At 29.4% G+C, this 19,060-nt stretch overlaps 2 protein-coding genes across 2 annotated transcripts; one reads left to right on the top strand and one right to left on the bottom strand.

The window, feature by feature from the left end:
- Positions 1–2,731: 2,731 nt before the first annotated feature.
- LOC111628943 (recQ-mediated genome instability protein 1-like) lies at positions 2,732–14,123 on the bottom strand. The gene is made up of 4 exons (XM_023372801.1): positions 13,987–14,123; positions 10,814–10,960; positions 7,739–7,852; positions 2,732–2,877 (listed from the first exon to the last, which is right to left on the bottom strand). The coding sequence occupies exons 1-4, from the start codon at positions 14,083–14,085 to the stop codon at positions 2,740–2,742; spliced, it is 498 nt and encodes a 165-aa protein (XP_023228569.1). The 5' UTR covers positions 14,086–14,123; the 3' UTR covers positions 2,732–2,739.
- A 331-nt stretch (positions 14,124–14,454) lies between these two features.
- On the top strand, positions 14,455–17,521 carry LOC111628942. The gene is made up of 6 exons (XM_023372800.1): positions 14,455–14,970; positions 15,126–15,382; positions 15,723–15,851; positions 15,930–16,101; positions 17,062–17,202; positions 17,288–17,521. The coding sequence occupies exons 1-6, from the start codon at positions 14,574–14,576 to the stop codon at positions 17,464–17,466; spliced, it is 1,275 nt and encodes a 424-aa protein (XP_023228568.1). The 5' UTR covers positions 14,455–14,573; the 3' UTR covers positions 17,467–17,521.
- Positions 17,522–19,060: the final 1,539 nt, after the last annotated feature.

Genomic DNA, 19,060 nt, shown 5'->3' on the forward strand with positions numbered 1-19,060 from the left:
GTTTTTTAAGAATAGCAAGTTTTTTTTATATACTTTGTGGAATATAGTCATAATGCTGATTTTGTTCCATCTATAAGAGCATGTGTGAGGTTTGCCAATTGGGGAGAAAGTGTCATGACAGTCGAGCAGTCAGCACTGTCGTGTGGGAGTAAAAAAACTTATTGAGACAGGTCCTCCATTGCAAACAGTTTATTAAATATAAAAATTTTGCTTACAACTACTGTTTTACTTTGGCATAAGGCCTATCCACAGAGTGAATCAGTTCGTAAATAAAGTTCAATCATTTCGACAATCTTCTCTTTTTCCGGCGATGATGATGAGGAAAACGTAGGCTCCAGGGCACACAGCACAACTTGAAGGGGTGATTCTCGTAGCAGGTTACACTTGGCAAAACTTGCCGGGACAGGATGGTGAAAACTTCTTCCGGAACAACAACCAAATTTCCATTGTTGAACCACAGGAAAAATCCAGGAGTGGAGCACACCGAACTAAGAACCAAGAACCAAGAGTGCGTCACATCTGACTTTACTCGGTTTTTATAAGTTTTTTTTCGGTTCCAGATCAAACATTCCGATCGGTCGATGACGATCTGCCCCCACTCTCTAATTGGTCCCCCCTCCTTGTTACGAATTGTAATGGGATCGGAGCCCAGATCGCAAGGTGAGTCACCTCTGACTGACAATTTGATTCCTATCGAAGATGTTTGACCTAAGCTCTCAAATTCGTCTATTGTTTCATTCCGAGAAATTTGTTTTTTCTCAGAAATTTCTAAAGATATGTCTTTATATGAACATAAAATATACATTTTGCATCTGATGGCTTCTTTTTACAATATTATAAGAATAATTATAATTATTAATTTTTTTTTTTTGAAATTAAAAACATTTTCTGTGCATGAATTTCAACCCACTTCTGGAGCTTCACACATGCTCTTATATGTGCAGAAATACTGTATATTGTCTTAAAATAGCTAAGATGTTTAATATATTTTTGGATCTATTCTAATCATCACTATTGCAGTACAAAACAATTAAGTAAAATACCTTAAAGAAAAATATTTTGTTGAATCTTCTAATTGATACTAAATATTTTAATTTTTATATTTAGTGTCTTAATGTCCAAAAGGAAGTCAAAAAATTTCCATATGAAATATTTTGGTGATTACACAGGTCTGCAAGTAAAAAACTGCATAGGATTTTTATACATTTTCTTACAGATTTCAACTTGGTAAAAATGAAAAAAAATACCAAAAAAATTCCATCTCATCAATTTTTTTGTTACACTCACATTTTTGTTTGTATTTANTATTAAAAAAAAATGCAATAAATAAAAAGATTTTTATCTTCACTTTTAAAAGATACACACAAATTTCTAACATCTAAATTAAATCTTTTATCATCTAAATAATATTTTATAAATATAAGTAGAAGTGAAAATTATCTAAGAACAATTTACTGTTTAAACAAAATGTTGATTTATATGTGGAATGTCACAAATAATTTCAATAAGATACAAATTCATAAATAATGTATGTCCATATAGTAAATCAATGTAAAAATCCAATTACAATTATCTGGAATCATTTTAAAATAATTTTTTGGAACTCTTAACAGCTACTAAATTTTCTATTTCTAAGTTAAAATTTAATGCACTTTTCACTTACAACATTATGAAGTCTTACTCACAGTTTCAATAAAATCTTATCATTGCTACTCACAAGTTCTATTCTTGTTTAATCTGATGTGTACATTTACAGAGAATCTCTATTAAACTATGCAGTAAAAATAGTTAAAGTTGATATTTCTAATCATGCATATCTAAAAAATTGAGGAAATAGTTATTTTTCTGTAAGGAAACATTTTCCATGCAAACATATATGTTTTCAATATTTTCATGTATTTATACAATATTAAATACCTATTTCACAACTTTAATTGCTCTAAAATAGATATTCAATTGGAAAAGAAAGCTTGAAAGCATTAAAGGAGTCAAAATGTTTAATTTGATTAAGCTCTTTTCTTAATATATTTATTCTGATATACACTCATGAAGTCATCTGTCTCTGTTTCATGTGTTTGAGATATTCAATATTATAGTTGACCTCAAAAGATGAAAATGCTGACAATATTTATTACTGCATGGAAAAATTTTTCCCCTTATGAAATGTTTTATGATTTAACTGTGGAACATTACAGACATATGCAAAGAAATCTTTTGGATTATAACTCTCTGTGATATATAACTTAATAAACACAATATATTTGATATTTTCAAAATAAACATAAATACAGTAGTTAAAATAAATTAATTAAACAAACTATGTAATACTGGATTATGTGCTAACAGTAATAAACTTACAAATACGAAAAAATTGTAAATTGCCCTTTGTCACATCCTTAATTATAAGAATTTAAATAACTTTAAACAACAAATTTACATTTTTATAAAAATGTTCTGAAACTGACAAGAAAAGTTCATAGCAAATCTTTTCTTATAAGCTACCATTAGAGCTTTTAAGAAAAGATAAGCTTACAAGAAGATTACTAAAGGGAGGATTAAAATTTCCTTTAGTTATCTTCTGTCAGAATTTCTATCATAATCACATTTACACAACAGTAAAAAAAACAGAAAGTTAATCTTTGTCATAACTTAATGAAGGCAAACTTTCTCAAAAAGAAACTTCTTTTAAAGCTAACAGAGAATAAATTATAAAATTAATGTTCAAATTATTTTAATTAATTAAAATGAAAATAAAACCTTTGTTCCTGAAGGTAATTTGGTATGAAGAAATGGTATAGGTTTATATTCCATGCCTTTTAATATTTGTACACCGTCTGTTAATGTTAGCATAAGCATACGAGTTGGTTTAATTTCCCACTGAAAAATAAAAAAAACTAACTATATATAATATATACATATATTTATTCTTAATCTTTCTATCGCAATATATTGTAAGAATAATATAAATACATTGCATGTTTTATTGTATGAAATATAAAATTATCATAAAAAATTATGACTGAGAGAATATCAAATATTTTAAATACATAAAACTTACTTTTAGCAATAGAATATTTACTTAGTACATTTCGTTATTGTATTGTTTATACAAAAGCCAGCATAGCTGATCAAGGTTGATCTCTGAGTACTTAAGACTATACGAATTCAAAACTTGATTAAGTTAAATTTTTAAAAATATACATTTTTAATTTTAAATAATTTTTTATAACTAAGCTAATAAATTGTTCTGAATGCATTTAAATTTATTATTAATTAATTATTAACAAATTAAAATTATAAAAGAAAAAAAATGGTTTGTTTCAAATTTTATTTAATTCAAAAGCATTACATTCATGTAATTTTCTCAAATAAAAATACATGAATTTTTTTCTGAAGATAGTTTATAATGAAAGTACAGTAAGACCCTGCTTAATGCTGCCTTGATTAATACTGATTGGATATAATGCAGTCTGCTCGAAGCCTAAGAAAAGCTCAAAATTTATACTGATTCAAATTATCACAGCATTTCATTGATTCGTATATAATACGATTATTCCCAAACACAAACCAATCAGCAAAAGGTGGCAATTCATCATAGCACTGTACTTTCCTTAAATCTATGTTTGTTTTGTGCAATTTTTGAAAAAATATAACATCATGGATGCCATAGGAAATATCGATTTCACTTGGCAACAATTAACTGATAAATGCATGAATAGAGTGTGGAAGAAGGTATCCAAGAATTCTTAATGAGTAGAGCCTATCATTGACCAAATTGTCAACCTAATCCATACAGTAAGACTAGGAGATGTAGACAAGCAAGATATTGAGGAATTATTGCAGGTTTCTGGTGAGAACCTTATCAATGACAACCTTCAAGAACTGGCAGAACAAGGAAATCATGTAGAATTGGAAAACAGTGATTCTGAAAATGAAGAAACCAAAGAAATTGTTACAGATTTCTTTAGTAAGTTTGGTAATGATAACCGAAATCATTGATCAAATTGTTGCAAATGATCCAGATTTTGAATGCAATCTCTTACTACTGACATTTTGTTTAACAAAATAAAAAGAAAGTGACAAATGAAACACTACTTTATCGCAAAAAACAAGAATTTCAGAAGAGCAAGGATCTTCATCACAAAAAAATGTACTTTACATTTCTGTGTGCATATGTTTGTGTTATTAACATATATTATTATGCAAATTAATACAGTAGAGCATCATTTATCCGAAGGTCGGTTATCCGAAGGAATTCCAGTCGACAAATTTAAATTTTCGCGAGTGCTGTGGCACTGTAATCTTTGGCTATGTCTTCAGCTACTCAAATATTTTACGTTTTTGATACTAAATTAACTTCTGAAGTATAATTTTTTATTGTTTTTATATTTTTCAATATATTTATTTGTTTGTACAAAATAAAAAAATAATTTTTAACGATACAATAGTCTTCGTTAGGCTTAACATCGACGAAAATTCAACGCGAAGCGACATGCAATGGAGAAAAATTTCAACACGGGATAGGTTAATATATTTTTTCGTACATAATCAGTTATCCGAACAACCCCAGTCCCCAATTGATTCGGATAAACGACGCTCTACTGTATAAAAATAATTTAAAATTAAAGTAAAATCTGTTTATTTTTGGTTGTATGTTCCCCTTTCCCTATTTACTCTGTGTTAAAATGACCTTGTTTAACACTGTTTCATTTAGTGCTTTGTTGTCTAGGAATGTATCCCCTGCGTTAAGCAGGATCTTACTGTATTTGAATCATTACAATTTGTTTAAAATATCTGGACTTCTTATACTATAAATTAAATTTTGTATATATTTGATAATATTCACATCTTAAACTATTTAATTGTTTGTTTAATTTATAAAATCAGTAAATAGTTTGATATAATTGTTATTAATGTATAAATAGACAGATTAATATTAAATACAATTTCAAAAATGACAATCTGTTCCATTTGCTGCTTGAGTCTCATATACAAAAAGTTCAGAACTGAAGTGGTTATGAAATCAAAACTGATTAGTCAAACTGTTTGTGTACTTGCTGTAGCTACTGCTGTTATCACTACTAAATATATTTAAAGAACTTCAATTGACATTTATATATATTCAATATTAAATATTACAGATTTTTCTCTAAAATTCACAATACTGCATAATTAATACAGCTGTGTTAAAATTTACAAATGACAATTGATATTGTCATATATATTTGGGACTTAGTTTGATCTCCTGGTATTTTGCAATGCTCTCCTCCCTGTTGCATTTTATAATTCTTCACATAAACAATCAATATTAGTTTTTAAAATTAATCTGTACTGTCAGTAAAAGAAGTAAACATCTGTAATAATTGTATAAACATTAAACAAAATAAAAAAAATACACAAAGTGATTACAATTTATAAGGTCTGATTTTGAGTGATTTTAAAATACAATCTTACAATGCAATAGAATAATAAGTGTTATGTGTAATAAGACTTACTTATTAAATCTAAAATTGTAAAAAAAATGTAAAAATTAAAATGAATTCATTTGATATGGTTTGCAAAGTTTAGAGAACTACTTATGAACTTAGTCTTTAAGTATTGTAGCGAGATGGTGACCAAAGTTTTCAATGTGAAAACATGTATATTGGATGTTCAGCGCCACTTTCCTGTAAGCCTAGAAATTTGACAATGGCATTTGGAAAGTCAGTGGAATCATGTTTGGCATTCCAAATGCCATTGTCAAACTTCTAGATTTACAGGAAAGCAGCACTGAATGTCTGACGTACACATTTTCATGTTGAAAACTTTGGCTGCAAACACTCTAGTATCAAAAAATAAAAACTGATGAATAGCACTTGTGTATTCTTTATATTTCTATCATACACACTCCAAACATTAAGTCAACAATTCACTGTAATAGTTTTAATATTCTTATTATCAACAGTGCATCTTTATTTAAATTGTAAAAGAAAAACTTAATACAATTTTTAAAAAACTAGATGAACTACATGTTTTTAAGTATGAAATATCCCAATGACATGCATTAATCTAGTGTTTCTCAAACTTCACCTTCTGGTAGATCTGTTTAATAAATTTTAATGTACTATTTACCTAATTTGCATAGTCTGCTGTCACTACATTTGCCTACACCCACAGGGATCTGTGGACCACATTATTGAAAAATCTGCTATCTGAATTATCTCAACCACCTGGACATGAAAATTTCTACTATTCAGCACTACATACTGTGCAAAAATTTTCATTGTTTTTGGATGATGCGTTCAACGATGTCAAGTAATGAAAGCAGTTAAGTATCACAGAATAGACAGATTTATGGGAAAAGGCAATGCAACACTTGAAAATCTTGCAAGGAGCATCCCTCCTTGCAAGGAAGATTTTCTATGGGAAACTGACTCTATTTAGGTGTTAGATTTGTGAAGAAAACCTGAAAAACTTTATGTAGCCAGCCCGTTGGTGAGATCAAACCTGCAACCAACTATCAGTGTTTTATTCACTAAGACATTGATGGGGCTAATCACATAAGAAAGCCAGTATTAATCACCATGGCTCAGATTCAACTTGTTATTTTACAATTTCAAGTAATTTCAAAAAATTATAATGTTTTAATGAAATTATTTAAATTGTATAGATATGTAATTTTTCCTATTAACTTTACATTATTTAAGTTAAATTATTTTAATTAAAAAAGTGTTTTAGAAGTTAGAAAAAAATGGCCATTTTGAGAAAATAATTTCAATAATATGAAAATTTTCTTTTAGTATTCATTACTTGAAGTTCATCCTTAACTGAAATTTTTGAGCCTTATAAAAATTCATTCTATGGTCATCGTCATAAATAAATTTTGATTTTTGGATGTTGAAAAGTCCATTAATTATGATCTGGGCTAAAAATAAAAATAATAATTTATGGCACCTTCATATCTCTCATAAAGTTCAAAATCATTTCTGGAATATAATTTGTCATGCTCTGTGATAACTGTTATTCTTAGAGATGATTTTATTTGTCTACAAGTGGAATCTTAATTTTCTGTTTTATAAAGGTGAAGTTACATTCTTCATAACCAAAAACCTCTTGTAATTCCATGTTGGGCAGGTTTCTATCTTATAGTAAGATTTAATATAGAAAAATCACTCCATTCTGAAGAATTTTTCCATTTAGGCAGATTTCCATTGTAGGCAATGTTACTGTATTTCTACATTGTAGGCAATGTTACTGTGTTCTTCTAACTATTATCACACAAAGCCATTTTGTTTTGTCATTTATTATGTGTTGTGTTTTGCAATTGTCACATATTTATTGTTTTTGTCTTACACATTTTCCGTTCCATGTGGTTCTCTAACAATCATAAATTGCTGATAATTTGTCAACGTTGAACTCCATATCATGATTATCTGATTGTGTATAATAATCTTAACAATCTTTTGTCATTGGTTTGTATGATCTTTCTAAAAAGATGTACATTTAGAGTTTGATACAGCATAGAACACTTAAATGTATTTAATGATTATATTGGAAAATAGTTACTGTATATTCTTTACTCAGAGTAACTTGATATTTTATTTAACTTACATGATACTGGTTATTTAATTATTGAATTTTTTCTTTCATATATTTGTTTTACATAAATAAATATTAACTTCATATATTCTTTACAATGACCATAAAATTTTTATTTGTAACTTTTAATTTAAAAAATTTTAATTATTTTGATACTCACAGTATTCAATGTTGGCATTGGTGTTGCTGAGACTGCTGTATTTTCATTTTCCTTACCATCAAGTTTAATTAACTGACTGTAGAAAGATTGACTAATATCTTGTATAGTTAAAATCTAAAATAAATTTGTTTGAAAATACAGTATATAAATATACATAAAGACAATCAACAGCATAAAATGATTTTATTAGCAAACTTAGAATTGGAAAAATTAATTTTCATCACAATTTTTACACAAAAAAATATACCATATTTCTGCACACGCATGCTCTTATATGTGAAAACGCGCTTATTTTCACATTTTTGAATTATTCTTGCTTCTTATAAGGGCATATCTTGCATCTAAGAGCATGTTTCATATGTGCCAACCTGTTTTGGCTTATAAGAGCACTGCACTGTAAATGTAGTAGAGTAACTATTTGATGACATCTCTGTGTTAACCAATATCAAAATAAGAAATACTTTCAGAGTTCCAATACTGTAAAAGTTTTTTAAGAATAGCAAGTTTTTTTTATATACTTTGTGGAATATAGTCATAATGCTGATTTTGTTCCATCTATAAGAGCATGTGTGAGGTTTGCCAATTGGGGAGAAAGTGTCATGACAGTCGAGCAGTCAGCACTGTTGTGTGGGAGTAAAAAAACTTATTGAGACAGGTCCTCCATTGCAAACAGTTTATTAAATATAAAAATTTTGCTTACAACTACTGTTTTACTTTGGCATAAGGCCTATCCACAGAGTGAATCAGTTCGTAAATAAAGTTCAATCATTTCGACAATCTTCTCTTTTTCCGGCGATGATGATGAGGAAAACGTAGGCTCCAGGGCACACAGCACAACTTGAAGGGGTGATTCTCGTAGCAGGTTACACTTGGCAAAACTTGCCGGGACAGGATGGTGAAAACTTCTTCCGGAACAACAACCAAATTTCCATTGTTGAACCACAGGAAAAATCCAGGAGTGGAGCACACCGAACTAAGAACCAAGAACCAAGAGTGCGTCACATCCGACTTTACTCGGTTTTTATAAGTTTTTTTTCGGTTCCAGATCAAACATTCCGATCGGTCGATGACGATCTGCCCCCACTCTCTAATTGGTCCCCCCTCCTTGTTACGAATTGTAATGGGATCGGAGCCCAGATCGCAAGGTGAGTCACCTCTGACTGACAATTTGATTCCTATCGAAGATGTTTGACCTAAGCTCTCAAATTCGTCTATTGTTTCATTCCGAGAAATTTGTTTTTTCTCAGAAATTTCTAAAGATATGTCTTTATATGAACATAAAATATACATTTTGCATCTGATGGCTTCTTTTTACAATATTATAAGAATAATTATAATTATTAATTTTGTTTTTGAAATTAAAAACATTTTCTGTGCATGAATTTCAACCCACTTCTGGAGCTTCACACATGCTCTTATATGTGCAGAAATACTGTATATTGTCTTAAAATAGCTAAGATGTTTAATATATTTTTGGATCTATTCTAATCATCACTATTGCAGTACAAAACAATTAAGTAAAATACCTTAAAGAAAAATATTTTGTTGAATCTTCTAATTGATACTAAATATTTTAATTTTTATATTTAGTGTCTTAATGTCCAAACGGAAGTCAAAAAATTTCCATATGAAATATTTTGGTGATTACACAGGTCTGCAAGTAAAAAACTGCATAGGATTTTTATACATTTTCTTACAGATTTCAACTTGGTAAAAATGAAAAAAATACCAAAAAAATTCCATCTCATCAATTTTTTTGTTACACTCACATTTTTGTTTGTATTTAGCATAAAATTCCTAGTTAACTTAAAATTTACTATTCTTTTTTTTATTTAAAAAATGGCCTTAAAATGAATACTTCTCACATTAATTCTATCAATTATAGCTGGACTTTGTAATAAATAAATAAAAATGTTAATGGTTGAAGAGAGTAGTGGTAGGGGGAGGTGGGTTAAGTAGTTTTAGCGTTAGGAGGAAGATCGCATGATTGTATAGAAACAGGTTAAAAGTTGATAGTGAGTAATATTATTGGTGAGGTTGAGCATGTTTTGACATGTTATCTGGGATACTAGGAATAAATATAAACAAACTGCTGTTGGATTAGATCATGTTTCAACAAACTAAATAAGTTCAGTATCTTGCTGGCCATCTAATGCCACACTCTGTTTATATCCAGCATTCGAACACTACTGTGCTTGTATTTTTATTTCTGGAATATGGCTCGCAGAGGTTGTGTAATTTCTCCCGACAGCTTCTGTTATGTTTGTGGTGAATACACAGTGAAAAGTCAACAAAGAAACATATGTGAGTTTGTGAAGGAAGTTTAATTTGCGTATTTCAAATTGAAACTTAGAGATCCAGACAAAGCAGATTTTTGGAAACAATAGGAGAAAAGGAAAAAGAAGAATGGGACTCTCTCAAGAATGTAGTGCATAAGTTTTTGGAGAATACTAAGGACCCTGACTACAAAAGCATTGTACAACGCATGCTGGCAGCAGCATATGAAGCTCAAAAATGCAAGATGAGCTTAAAAGTTCATTTCTTACACTCCCATATTGACTATTTTCCCAAAAACTTGGGAGCCTACAATGAAGAACAGGGTGAAAGATTTCAACAGGATATCCATGATATTGAAAGACATTGCCAAGGAAAATGGGATGTCAATATGTTAGCTGACTACTGTTGGATGCTCAATCAAAAAACCAGAGAAGGAAATCGGAAACAAGTTTGGAGAAGCATCAAAAAGAAGAAGAAAAGGTTTCATAAGAAAAAAGACTAGACCTAAAATTGTGTATAAATATCAGAAACAATTTGTTGATTAGTTGTAAGAAAATATAATATATTTAGTTCATTGTAATAAATAAAAGTTTTTATCAAAAATTTATTTTTATTTTGCAAAAAACCTTTACGTGATGGGATGTAATGGAAGTTATTTTTAAAATCTGTGATCTTTAAAATATATAATTCAGCAAAAATATTCCATGCAGCTGGAAAAAAACTTTTTTTTTGCAGACCTGTGTTATAATCAAAAGATTCAGTTATAGTTTAAAAGATTCAATTATGATTTTAAATTACCTGAAAGACATAATTTCCTTGAAGAATGTTTTTTTGAATAGAATAAATATTTTGTGGTAAACATGAACAACCAATTTCTTGCAAATCTGCAATTAACCACTGTTTATAAACACTATCTTTTATTTGATCCAAAGTTAATTCTCCTTCCTACAAATTAGATTAAATTTAATTAATAAGATTAACTTTTTAACATTTAAATTTTATATAATATTTTAGCAATTAAAATTATGAAATTTAGTTATTAAATATATGTTTAAAAGATTTTTAATAATTCATATATATAAAATATATATTGTTATAAAAACTTTTAATTTAATAATGAATACAGTCGACCCCCCTATAACACTGTTGATTATTCAGTTTTATATGAATTCCATGTTGTACGAGTCACTTAGATTTTACAAATATGTGTACCAGGCTATGAACAGCTACATATTTGTAAAATCTAAGTGACTTGTACAACATGAAATTCATATAAAATGGAATTATCAACAGTGTTATAGGGGGTCGACTGTAATATAATTAATTCTTATTACCCATTAGAAAAATCCAAAAATTCAAAAAAATAACAACAATTAGAATTATTTTTTACATAAATTTCATTCTTCCTCTTTATTATTTCTTAAAAGAAACAACTCTATTTTAAAAAATTAATGTAAGAAACAATGCACTTAATGAACCTCAAGAGTGTTTGGTTGAATTAACTGTAATTTTAATAATTAATTCTAAAATTTTCTCAAAATCATTTCTCCATTTATGAAATTAACAAGAAATGAGATAGTTGCAGCATTTATTAACTTATAGTTAGCATACAACCTATTATTACAATATATATAATCCCTAGAAAATCTAATGTTTCTGTCTACAAAATTTAAAGAAAACTTTTTATAATCATCAAAATAAATAAAATATACCATTGCTTATTTAAGATAACTATGAATGGAACTAAGGTGGAGCAAGGTTGGGCTGTTGCCAATATTCCACCCACTAAAATAATTTATCTATACTGACTATTATTTAAGGTTTCATTAAATATGAACTGATTGTTTGCCAAGTAATTACATGTAAGTGGAAAAAGTGTAATTAGAACGTCTTACTGAAAATTGATCACTAAATTTTAAAAATTTGTTAGTTTGATGGTAAAATCTGTAGATAACACCCATCCCACCTCCACTCTTCCAAATGAAAATCCTAGTGCCATTACTAATTAGACAACCAAAATTTATCATCAAAGAAAGGTTTTCAGCGTTTCTGCTGCCATCACTGGTTTTGATCAATGTATGAAGAATAATATTTATAGATATCAATTCTATAAAAAAAAACATTCAGTTGATTTACATTTGTTACATACTTTTGTTTTTCCTTTTTTTCTTTAGACAGATTTCTTTAGCAAGATTTTCTCTCCCATCTTTGCAATGAAATATTTTGTTGCAGCACGTTGAAGACGTCGCCATTAAATATTGACATCAAACATTGGCACGTCTGCCAATGTTTACGTCAACATACCCAAATTTATTAATTGCATTACAAATAATGTTAACTACTACAAAAACCGTGACTTCAGCTGAACATAATTTCCTGCAGTTGAAACAAATAAAAAATTATCTTTGATCATTAATAAGCCAAGACCAATTTACATCTCTGGCTATTCTTTCAATAGAAAGCGAAGTAGAAAACTCATTCAGTTTTGATGACGTAATCAAAGATTGTGCGGCAAAAAAACCGAGAAAAATTATGTTATATTCATCTTACAAAAAATATATGTAACATCCTTTGTACTTATAATAAATAATTCCTTATTGTGAAATTTAAGTATAGGATTTGAATGTGTATTCTGGCCCCACAAAAGGTCAAGCCAGCCCTGGTCCCAAGCAATTGCCTTTTTTGTCCATAGAATAACATGCCACTGTATATATCACATCAGTTCCTTTGACTAATAACCACCCATGAAAAACCTTTTTAACGAGTGTTATGTCACTATTAAATTCCACAAGTACTTTCGACCTCCACCGAGGTCTGCTTCAGGTGGTGTCCCACGAAAAACCTTTGTAACGAGTGTTATGTCACTATTAAATTCCACAAGTACTTTCGACCTCCACCGAGGTCTGCTTCAGGTGGTGACTGGCCGTGTTTCGACCCGACCGTCATAACGATGTTGCCAACGGTGTAAATAAATAAACGTGCGCGTCGGGTTTCACCCCTCCGACCGCCGTTGCTCGAACTCCTCGAATAAATACTTCCACGCCTGTGCAAGTGTTTCCCCATCCCTGTAGTTGATGCAGTTGCATCAACTACAGGGCATCTAGACCCCCTATATAGAGAGATCGCCAGCATCAGCTGCACCAAAATCGCGTACTTAAGAACCGGCACGCTTTACGACTTGCTGTGCAACGCGAAGGACGCAATGGATCTCACCAAGGCCCCAGGTGTTTACTCCATTCCCGTACGGGACGACAGATTCAATAGAGACTTAGTTTACATTGGCTCCACCATCCGATCAACACAGAAACGAATACGGGAACACCAGGCTGATATTAAGCATAAAAGGCACACCACTGCCTTAGCGACCTATGTCACCGACCCTGAAATAAGGGCGGACTTCCGGAACACCAAACTTATCAGACCCGCGTTCCGCGCTGATCACATCCGTCACCTGGAGACCTGGGAGATTCACAAAGCTATCATGGGGGGCAACTGCATCAACTACAGGGATGGGGAAACACTTGCACAGGCGTGGAAGTATTTATTCGAGGAGTTCGAGCAACGGCGGTCGGAGGGGTGAAACCCGACGCGCACGTTTATTTATTTACACCGTTGGCAACATCGTTACGACGGTCGGGTCGAAACACGGCCAGTCACCACCTGAAGCAGACCTCGGTGGAGGTCGAAAGTACTTGTGGAATTTAATAGTGACATAACACTCGTTAAAAAGGTTTTTCGTGGGTGGTTATTAGAAAACACAGTGTTAAGTTGTTGGAAGTCGTTTATTCTTAGTTCCTTTGACTTTTGACTCCTAAGGATATGGTCTGTAATTGTAACAAGATCAGAACCACCTCATTTAGAGCTGCAATTTTACCCTGGAAAATACCTTTTTTAATAAATAATAATATAAAATTAAAGAAATGTTTTGTTTATTAGTTTCATATTAAGAAAATAATAATAAAAATTCATACTCCATTTAAAATCCATTCTACACAAGCTTGCAACCAATCATCCTCTATTAAAATAGACTTGTTTTTTAGCCAATTCTTAATTTCTAAAATATCTGTCATCCTCCGAACGAAATTTCCGCCTTTTTAAAAAATCAAAACAAAAAACGTAAAGTGCCATCTGGAGGACAAAAACTTTGTAAATCACATATTTGTAAAATCTAAGTGACTTGTACAACATGAAATTCATATAAAATGGAATTATCAACAGTGTTATAGGGAGTCGACTGTAATATAATTAATTCTTATTACCCATTAGAAAAATCCAAAAATTCAAAAAAATAACAACAATTAGAATTATTTTTTACATAAATTTCATTCTTCCTCTTTATTATTTCTTAAAAGAAACAACTCTATTTTAAAAAATTAATGTAAGAAACAATGCACTTAATGAACCTCAAGTGTGTTTGGTTGAATTAANCCGTAGTTTTTTTTTAAACTACTACATTTAGAATTGATCATCAATTTTGAATTTTGGCTCTTTGGTTTTAATTTCTTTTAAATTTCTTGTTTACTTTCTTTTATTAATTTTAAAAATATAAATCTTCAAAATGAATAACAGCGAAGAACATTTGGTCGATGATTCATTAGTACGTCTAACTGAAGAACAACCAAAGAATGAAAGCGAAACTAATTTAATTTTATCATCCGATCAAATGGTAGAAACAGAACCTTCGAAAGATTATTCATTTACTGCACAAAATTCAATAATAGAAGAAGCGAATACAGAAGCAATATCGAAAGAAATAGAATTTCAGGAAGAAGACAATGAGAATGCAATGATTAAGTATGAAGAAATTGATGTGGAAGCCTCCGGTGGTCAAGAACTAGTTGAATCAAAAGATGAATGTAACTTAGAAGAAGAACTAAATGAATTTTTATCTGAAGAAATTACTCAAAATATACAAGATGAAATTTATACGGAAGAAATTGCTCAAAATATACAAGATGAAATTTATACGGAAGAAATTGCTCAAGGTATACAAGATGAAACTTATACGGAAGAAATTGCTCAAAGTATACAAGATGAAATTTATACGGAAGAAAAACAGTTGGAAATATCAAAAAGTGTTATTNGGAAGAAATTGCTCAAAATATACAAGATGAAATTTATACGGAAGAAATTGCTCAAGGTATACAAGATGAAACTTATACGGAAGAAATTGCTCAAAGTATACAAGATGAAATTTATACGGAAGAAAAACAGTTGGAAATATCAAAAAGTGTTATTACCCCAGAAGAAAGTAAACAAGTTTCATTCGATCAGTCTGAAGAGGAAGAAATAATTGGAGCTGTGGATTTAACAAATGTGTCCATAGTTCAAAAAACTCAAGGGATTGTTCTTAGAAAAGATAGTGTGGTAATGTAATATGATTTTATTTCTTCAATTAAATTAATGATTTTTGAATTTCATTTGATTTCTTAACGGGAGATAACAACACAGTATGACATAATTTTTCGGGGGGATCCATTCTGATATTTGAGGTCCCGTCTCTCACTACCGGCCGTTCCATTTTGAGCTTGGCCAAACTTTAATGGGCATGTTTAAAAAAAAAACTCCTCTTAATGCTTGCAGGGAGGAAAAATAATTTAACAAAGCATGATATAATATGATATTGAAAATGAATTTTATTGTTGATTACTACAGATATGTTAACTAATACAGTATAAAATAATATAAATTCTTTACATTCTTTTAGGACTTTATGAACGAATCTTATTGGGTTCCTAAAGAAAGGGATAGAACAACTTTTAGTGAAAAATGCCAGAGAGGCGATTTTCCATTTCAATTGTCTCACAAACCTGAAGGTTTAACTCTTCAATGGATGGTAAGAAATTCTAAATCAATAAATATAACATTATCTTATTATTTTTTTTTTGTAAAATAAAAACTATTATTATTTCAGCTTCCAGCAAAAGATTTAGATTTTCGTTATTATCTTCCGGAATTTATTAAAGGTTTAATAGAACCTGATGATCGTTATAGCATTGTCGCCAATCTGTGTGTCCATGATTTAATAGATTCGGACAAAAATAAGGTTAAAATGGCTTTGCCATACTTTATGAATGACTTATATGGTATATATAAAATTATTTTTATTTTATATTTAATTTGTTTGTTGCTTATTATTAGAATTTTTTTAAAACGAAGATTTTAATTGTTAATTTAAAAAATGAAATTTAGGATTATTGTGAATTAAAATTTATAAAATGTTGATCAACTTTTCTGATAGAAGAACTAGTTTGTTTTTATTAAGAGCCATTAAACTTGGGATTTCCTTAACGGGTAGTCACAATCAATTGAATGAAATCTTTGTTTTTTAGATTTCTTTGTCTCTTAAAGACNTAAAATGACTGTTCGTGTATTAATCGATTAATTTGTAACACTATACTTTTTCTAATGAACACAAATCGATGTGAATTAAAATTTATAAAATGTTGATCAACTTTTCTGATAGAAGAACTAGTTTGTTTTTATTAAGAGCCATTAAACTTGGGATTTCCTTAACGGGTAGTCACAATCAATTGAATGAAATCTTTGTTTTTTAGATTTCTTTGTCTCTTAAAGACAATGTTCTCAATTCCTGCATAACATATCATGAAATGTTAATTTGACAATACCAGCAACATTTCACACGAAACTCTGTAAATTACTACGGACAATATTGCTTTTTGATTGCAGAATATTTATTGTTAACAAGAATGAACACAACATTGGCCATATTCTTTCCCTGTACATTTAGCAGCAATTTAAATTTTACTGAAATAATAATAACACTAATAAAAACACCTTCGAAGATGGTTTAAAACAATTGAAGTCGATTATTCTAATGTACTGTACAATGCGCCATTTTTCACTTTGCAGCAATTTGTGTAATTCTTTTCTTTATAAATCTCTTCTCTATCACCTCCTTTTAAAATATATTTAATATTTAAATAATTTTCATTACAGAAGAATCAAAATTTTATTAAATTAATTTCAATTTTAAAGCATATTCTTATTATATAATTAATTTTTTATAAATGTCTTCAATTCAGCTGCTCTATCCAGTCGATATCCTGCAGTTTGCATGAATGCGTGTAAAATTCTGCAAAAATTAGCAACAACTGTGGGAAAACATCTTGGTTATTACTTCGATCGTCTTTTTGGTGTACTCAATATGATGAGATTGAAAATAGGTTGCAGCAGTTTAATTTTCCATTTTTATTATAAATACAGTACATTCATTTGAAGTAATTTAAAATGTTTCTTCCTTTCTTCTAGAGTATACTGAAGGGCAGAAAACATTCATCAGAAAAAAAGATTTTTCTTTACATCCACTTTATGAAGAGATCCTTAAAACTTGGTGCATATTGCAAGAGATATTGATTCAAATTTCAGAAAAACAACTTAAAATAATGATGCGGTGCTGGGTCAGACCTTTGCCTTGGTTGACTTTTTAAATCATTCGGAAAATATCTTAAAAATATTTTAATAAATACTGTTTAAAATTTAATAAAGATGTAAAAGAAATAAATTAATTTATTTTATATTTGTATTCGTTGTTTCAAAGTCTGAAAACTGAGCTGCATTAGATTTATGTTTAATTCTAGAGTTTATTTATATTTATTTCTAAATAATAGTAATGATATCAGTTTTAGAAATTCCAATTTCTTCAAGATTGATTTTAGAAATTTGATTTTGATTTAGATTTTGATTTTAGAAATTCCAATTTCTTCAAGCTTTGCTTCTGAACGACTTAGTTCGTTTGAGTGATATGTATTTATTTACAGGACTAAACTGCTTCTCGCGCTTTATAAGCATTCAAAATATCAGCTTAAGTTTGTGCCAAAGTTTACCCATGATATTACTCAAAGACAAGATCTGATTAGGATTCCAAATAGCATACATTTACCAACCTGGACTTGATGTCCACATCAAATTTGGGCGAAGTCGGGCAAGCGGTTTCGGGGGAGTTTGTTTAAATCCAATGATATTTGTTAGAGAGTTAGAGAAGCATATATTTAAAATTAAATAAATTTTGTTTAAAAATTGCAGCCTGGCATTGTGACGATGCCATAATAAAGAACTGCTTGTTAATTATAGTTCTCTCTCTCTTTAAATAAGATAATCAATAACTTAAAAAGAGCAAAATAAAAACGTTATTAATTTCCAAAAAGTTTTCTGTAAACATCTGCAGAAGAGTAAGCCTATACAATATATTGTAAATATTTACATAAGTAAAAAAATTAGTCTATATTTGTATTCATATATAGCCTATTAAATACAGTTACAGATAAAATTTTATATAGATTTCTTACGTTACAGGTAGAAATGCAATACATTAAAAATTTTTGAATAATTAAGAAACTAAAAACATAATTTAATTATACTTTCAAAAGGTTTTGGAAAGTGTTCAAAACTGGAAATTTTTATATACAGTATAACTATAAAACCCATTTTTCTGGAAAAAAGTATGTTTTATACGATAAAAAATCATTTTTAAGAAATCAATACGCTTATTTGTATTCCAATAAGAAAATATATAATAAGTTACTGTATATATAGCCTATATACTGTATGTCTTACATATAAGTAAGGCTGGCTCGATAGATGAAACGATGAAGTGGTCGCCTTAAGCGGCAAAACAAGCGATTAAAACGTTCAAAGAGAGAAGAAAATAAATAAAAATTAAAGTTATGAAGCAAATACAGTAAATATACATTAAAGTTGTTTATAAATAGTTGTCTATTAGCCACCGTTCTGGAAGCAGGAACGGTAAAAATCGGCTTTGCTTCAGAAGCAAGTGACACTGCATATAAATTATTTTATAGTTTTCAAAATGTTATTTTTAACTTTTCAAAAAAGTATTTCATAAAATTAGTATATGAAAGAATAAAAAAATTTCTTTATTCATTTTATGAACCAAAGAGATGGGAAAAATTCTTTTTTGAAACGAAAAGAAAACTGGTCGACCATGACAAAAATTGGAAAAACTATTTTAAACCACTCCTTAAAATCGTTTTATGGATAAAAAAAATACGTAAGCTATATATA

Source organism: Centruroides sculpturatus, unplaced genomic scaffold (genome assembly GCF_000671375.1).
Source record: "Centruroides sculpturatus isolate CEXI.00-Female unplaced genomic scaffold, Cexi_2.0 scaffold611, whole genome shotgun sequence".
NCBI lineage: Eukaryota > Metazoa > Arthropoda > Arachnida > Scorpiones > Buthidae > Centruroides > Centruroides sculpturatus.

Excerpts from the sequence above, each read along its gene's own strand:
- LOC111628942 (XM_023372800.1), top strand. The coding sequence starts at position 14,574 with ATGAATAACAGCGAAGAACATTTGGTCGATGATTCATTAGTACGTCTA. Across the intron at positions 14,971-15,125 it reads AATTGCTCAAAATATACAAG|ATGAAATTTATACGGAAGAA; the intron begins ATGAAATTTATA and ends AAAATATACAAG. Across the intron at positions 15,383-15,722 it reads TTCTTAGAAAAGATAGTGTG|GACTTTATGAACGAATCTTA; the intron begins GTAATGTAATAT and ends ACATTCTTTTAG.
- LOC111628943 (XM_023372801.1), bottom strand. The coding sequence starts at position 14,085 with ATGACAGATATTTTAGAAATTAAGAATTGGCTAAAAAACAAGTCTATT. Across the intron at positions 7,853-10,813 it reads AAGGAAATTATGTCTTTCAG|ATTTTAACTATACAAGATAT; the intron begins GTAATTTAAAAT and ends AATTTATTTTAG. Across the intron at positions 2,878-7,738 it reads CAATGCCAACATTGAATACT|TGGGAAATTAAACCAACTCG; the intron begins GTGAGTATCAAA and ends TTTATTTTTCAG.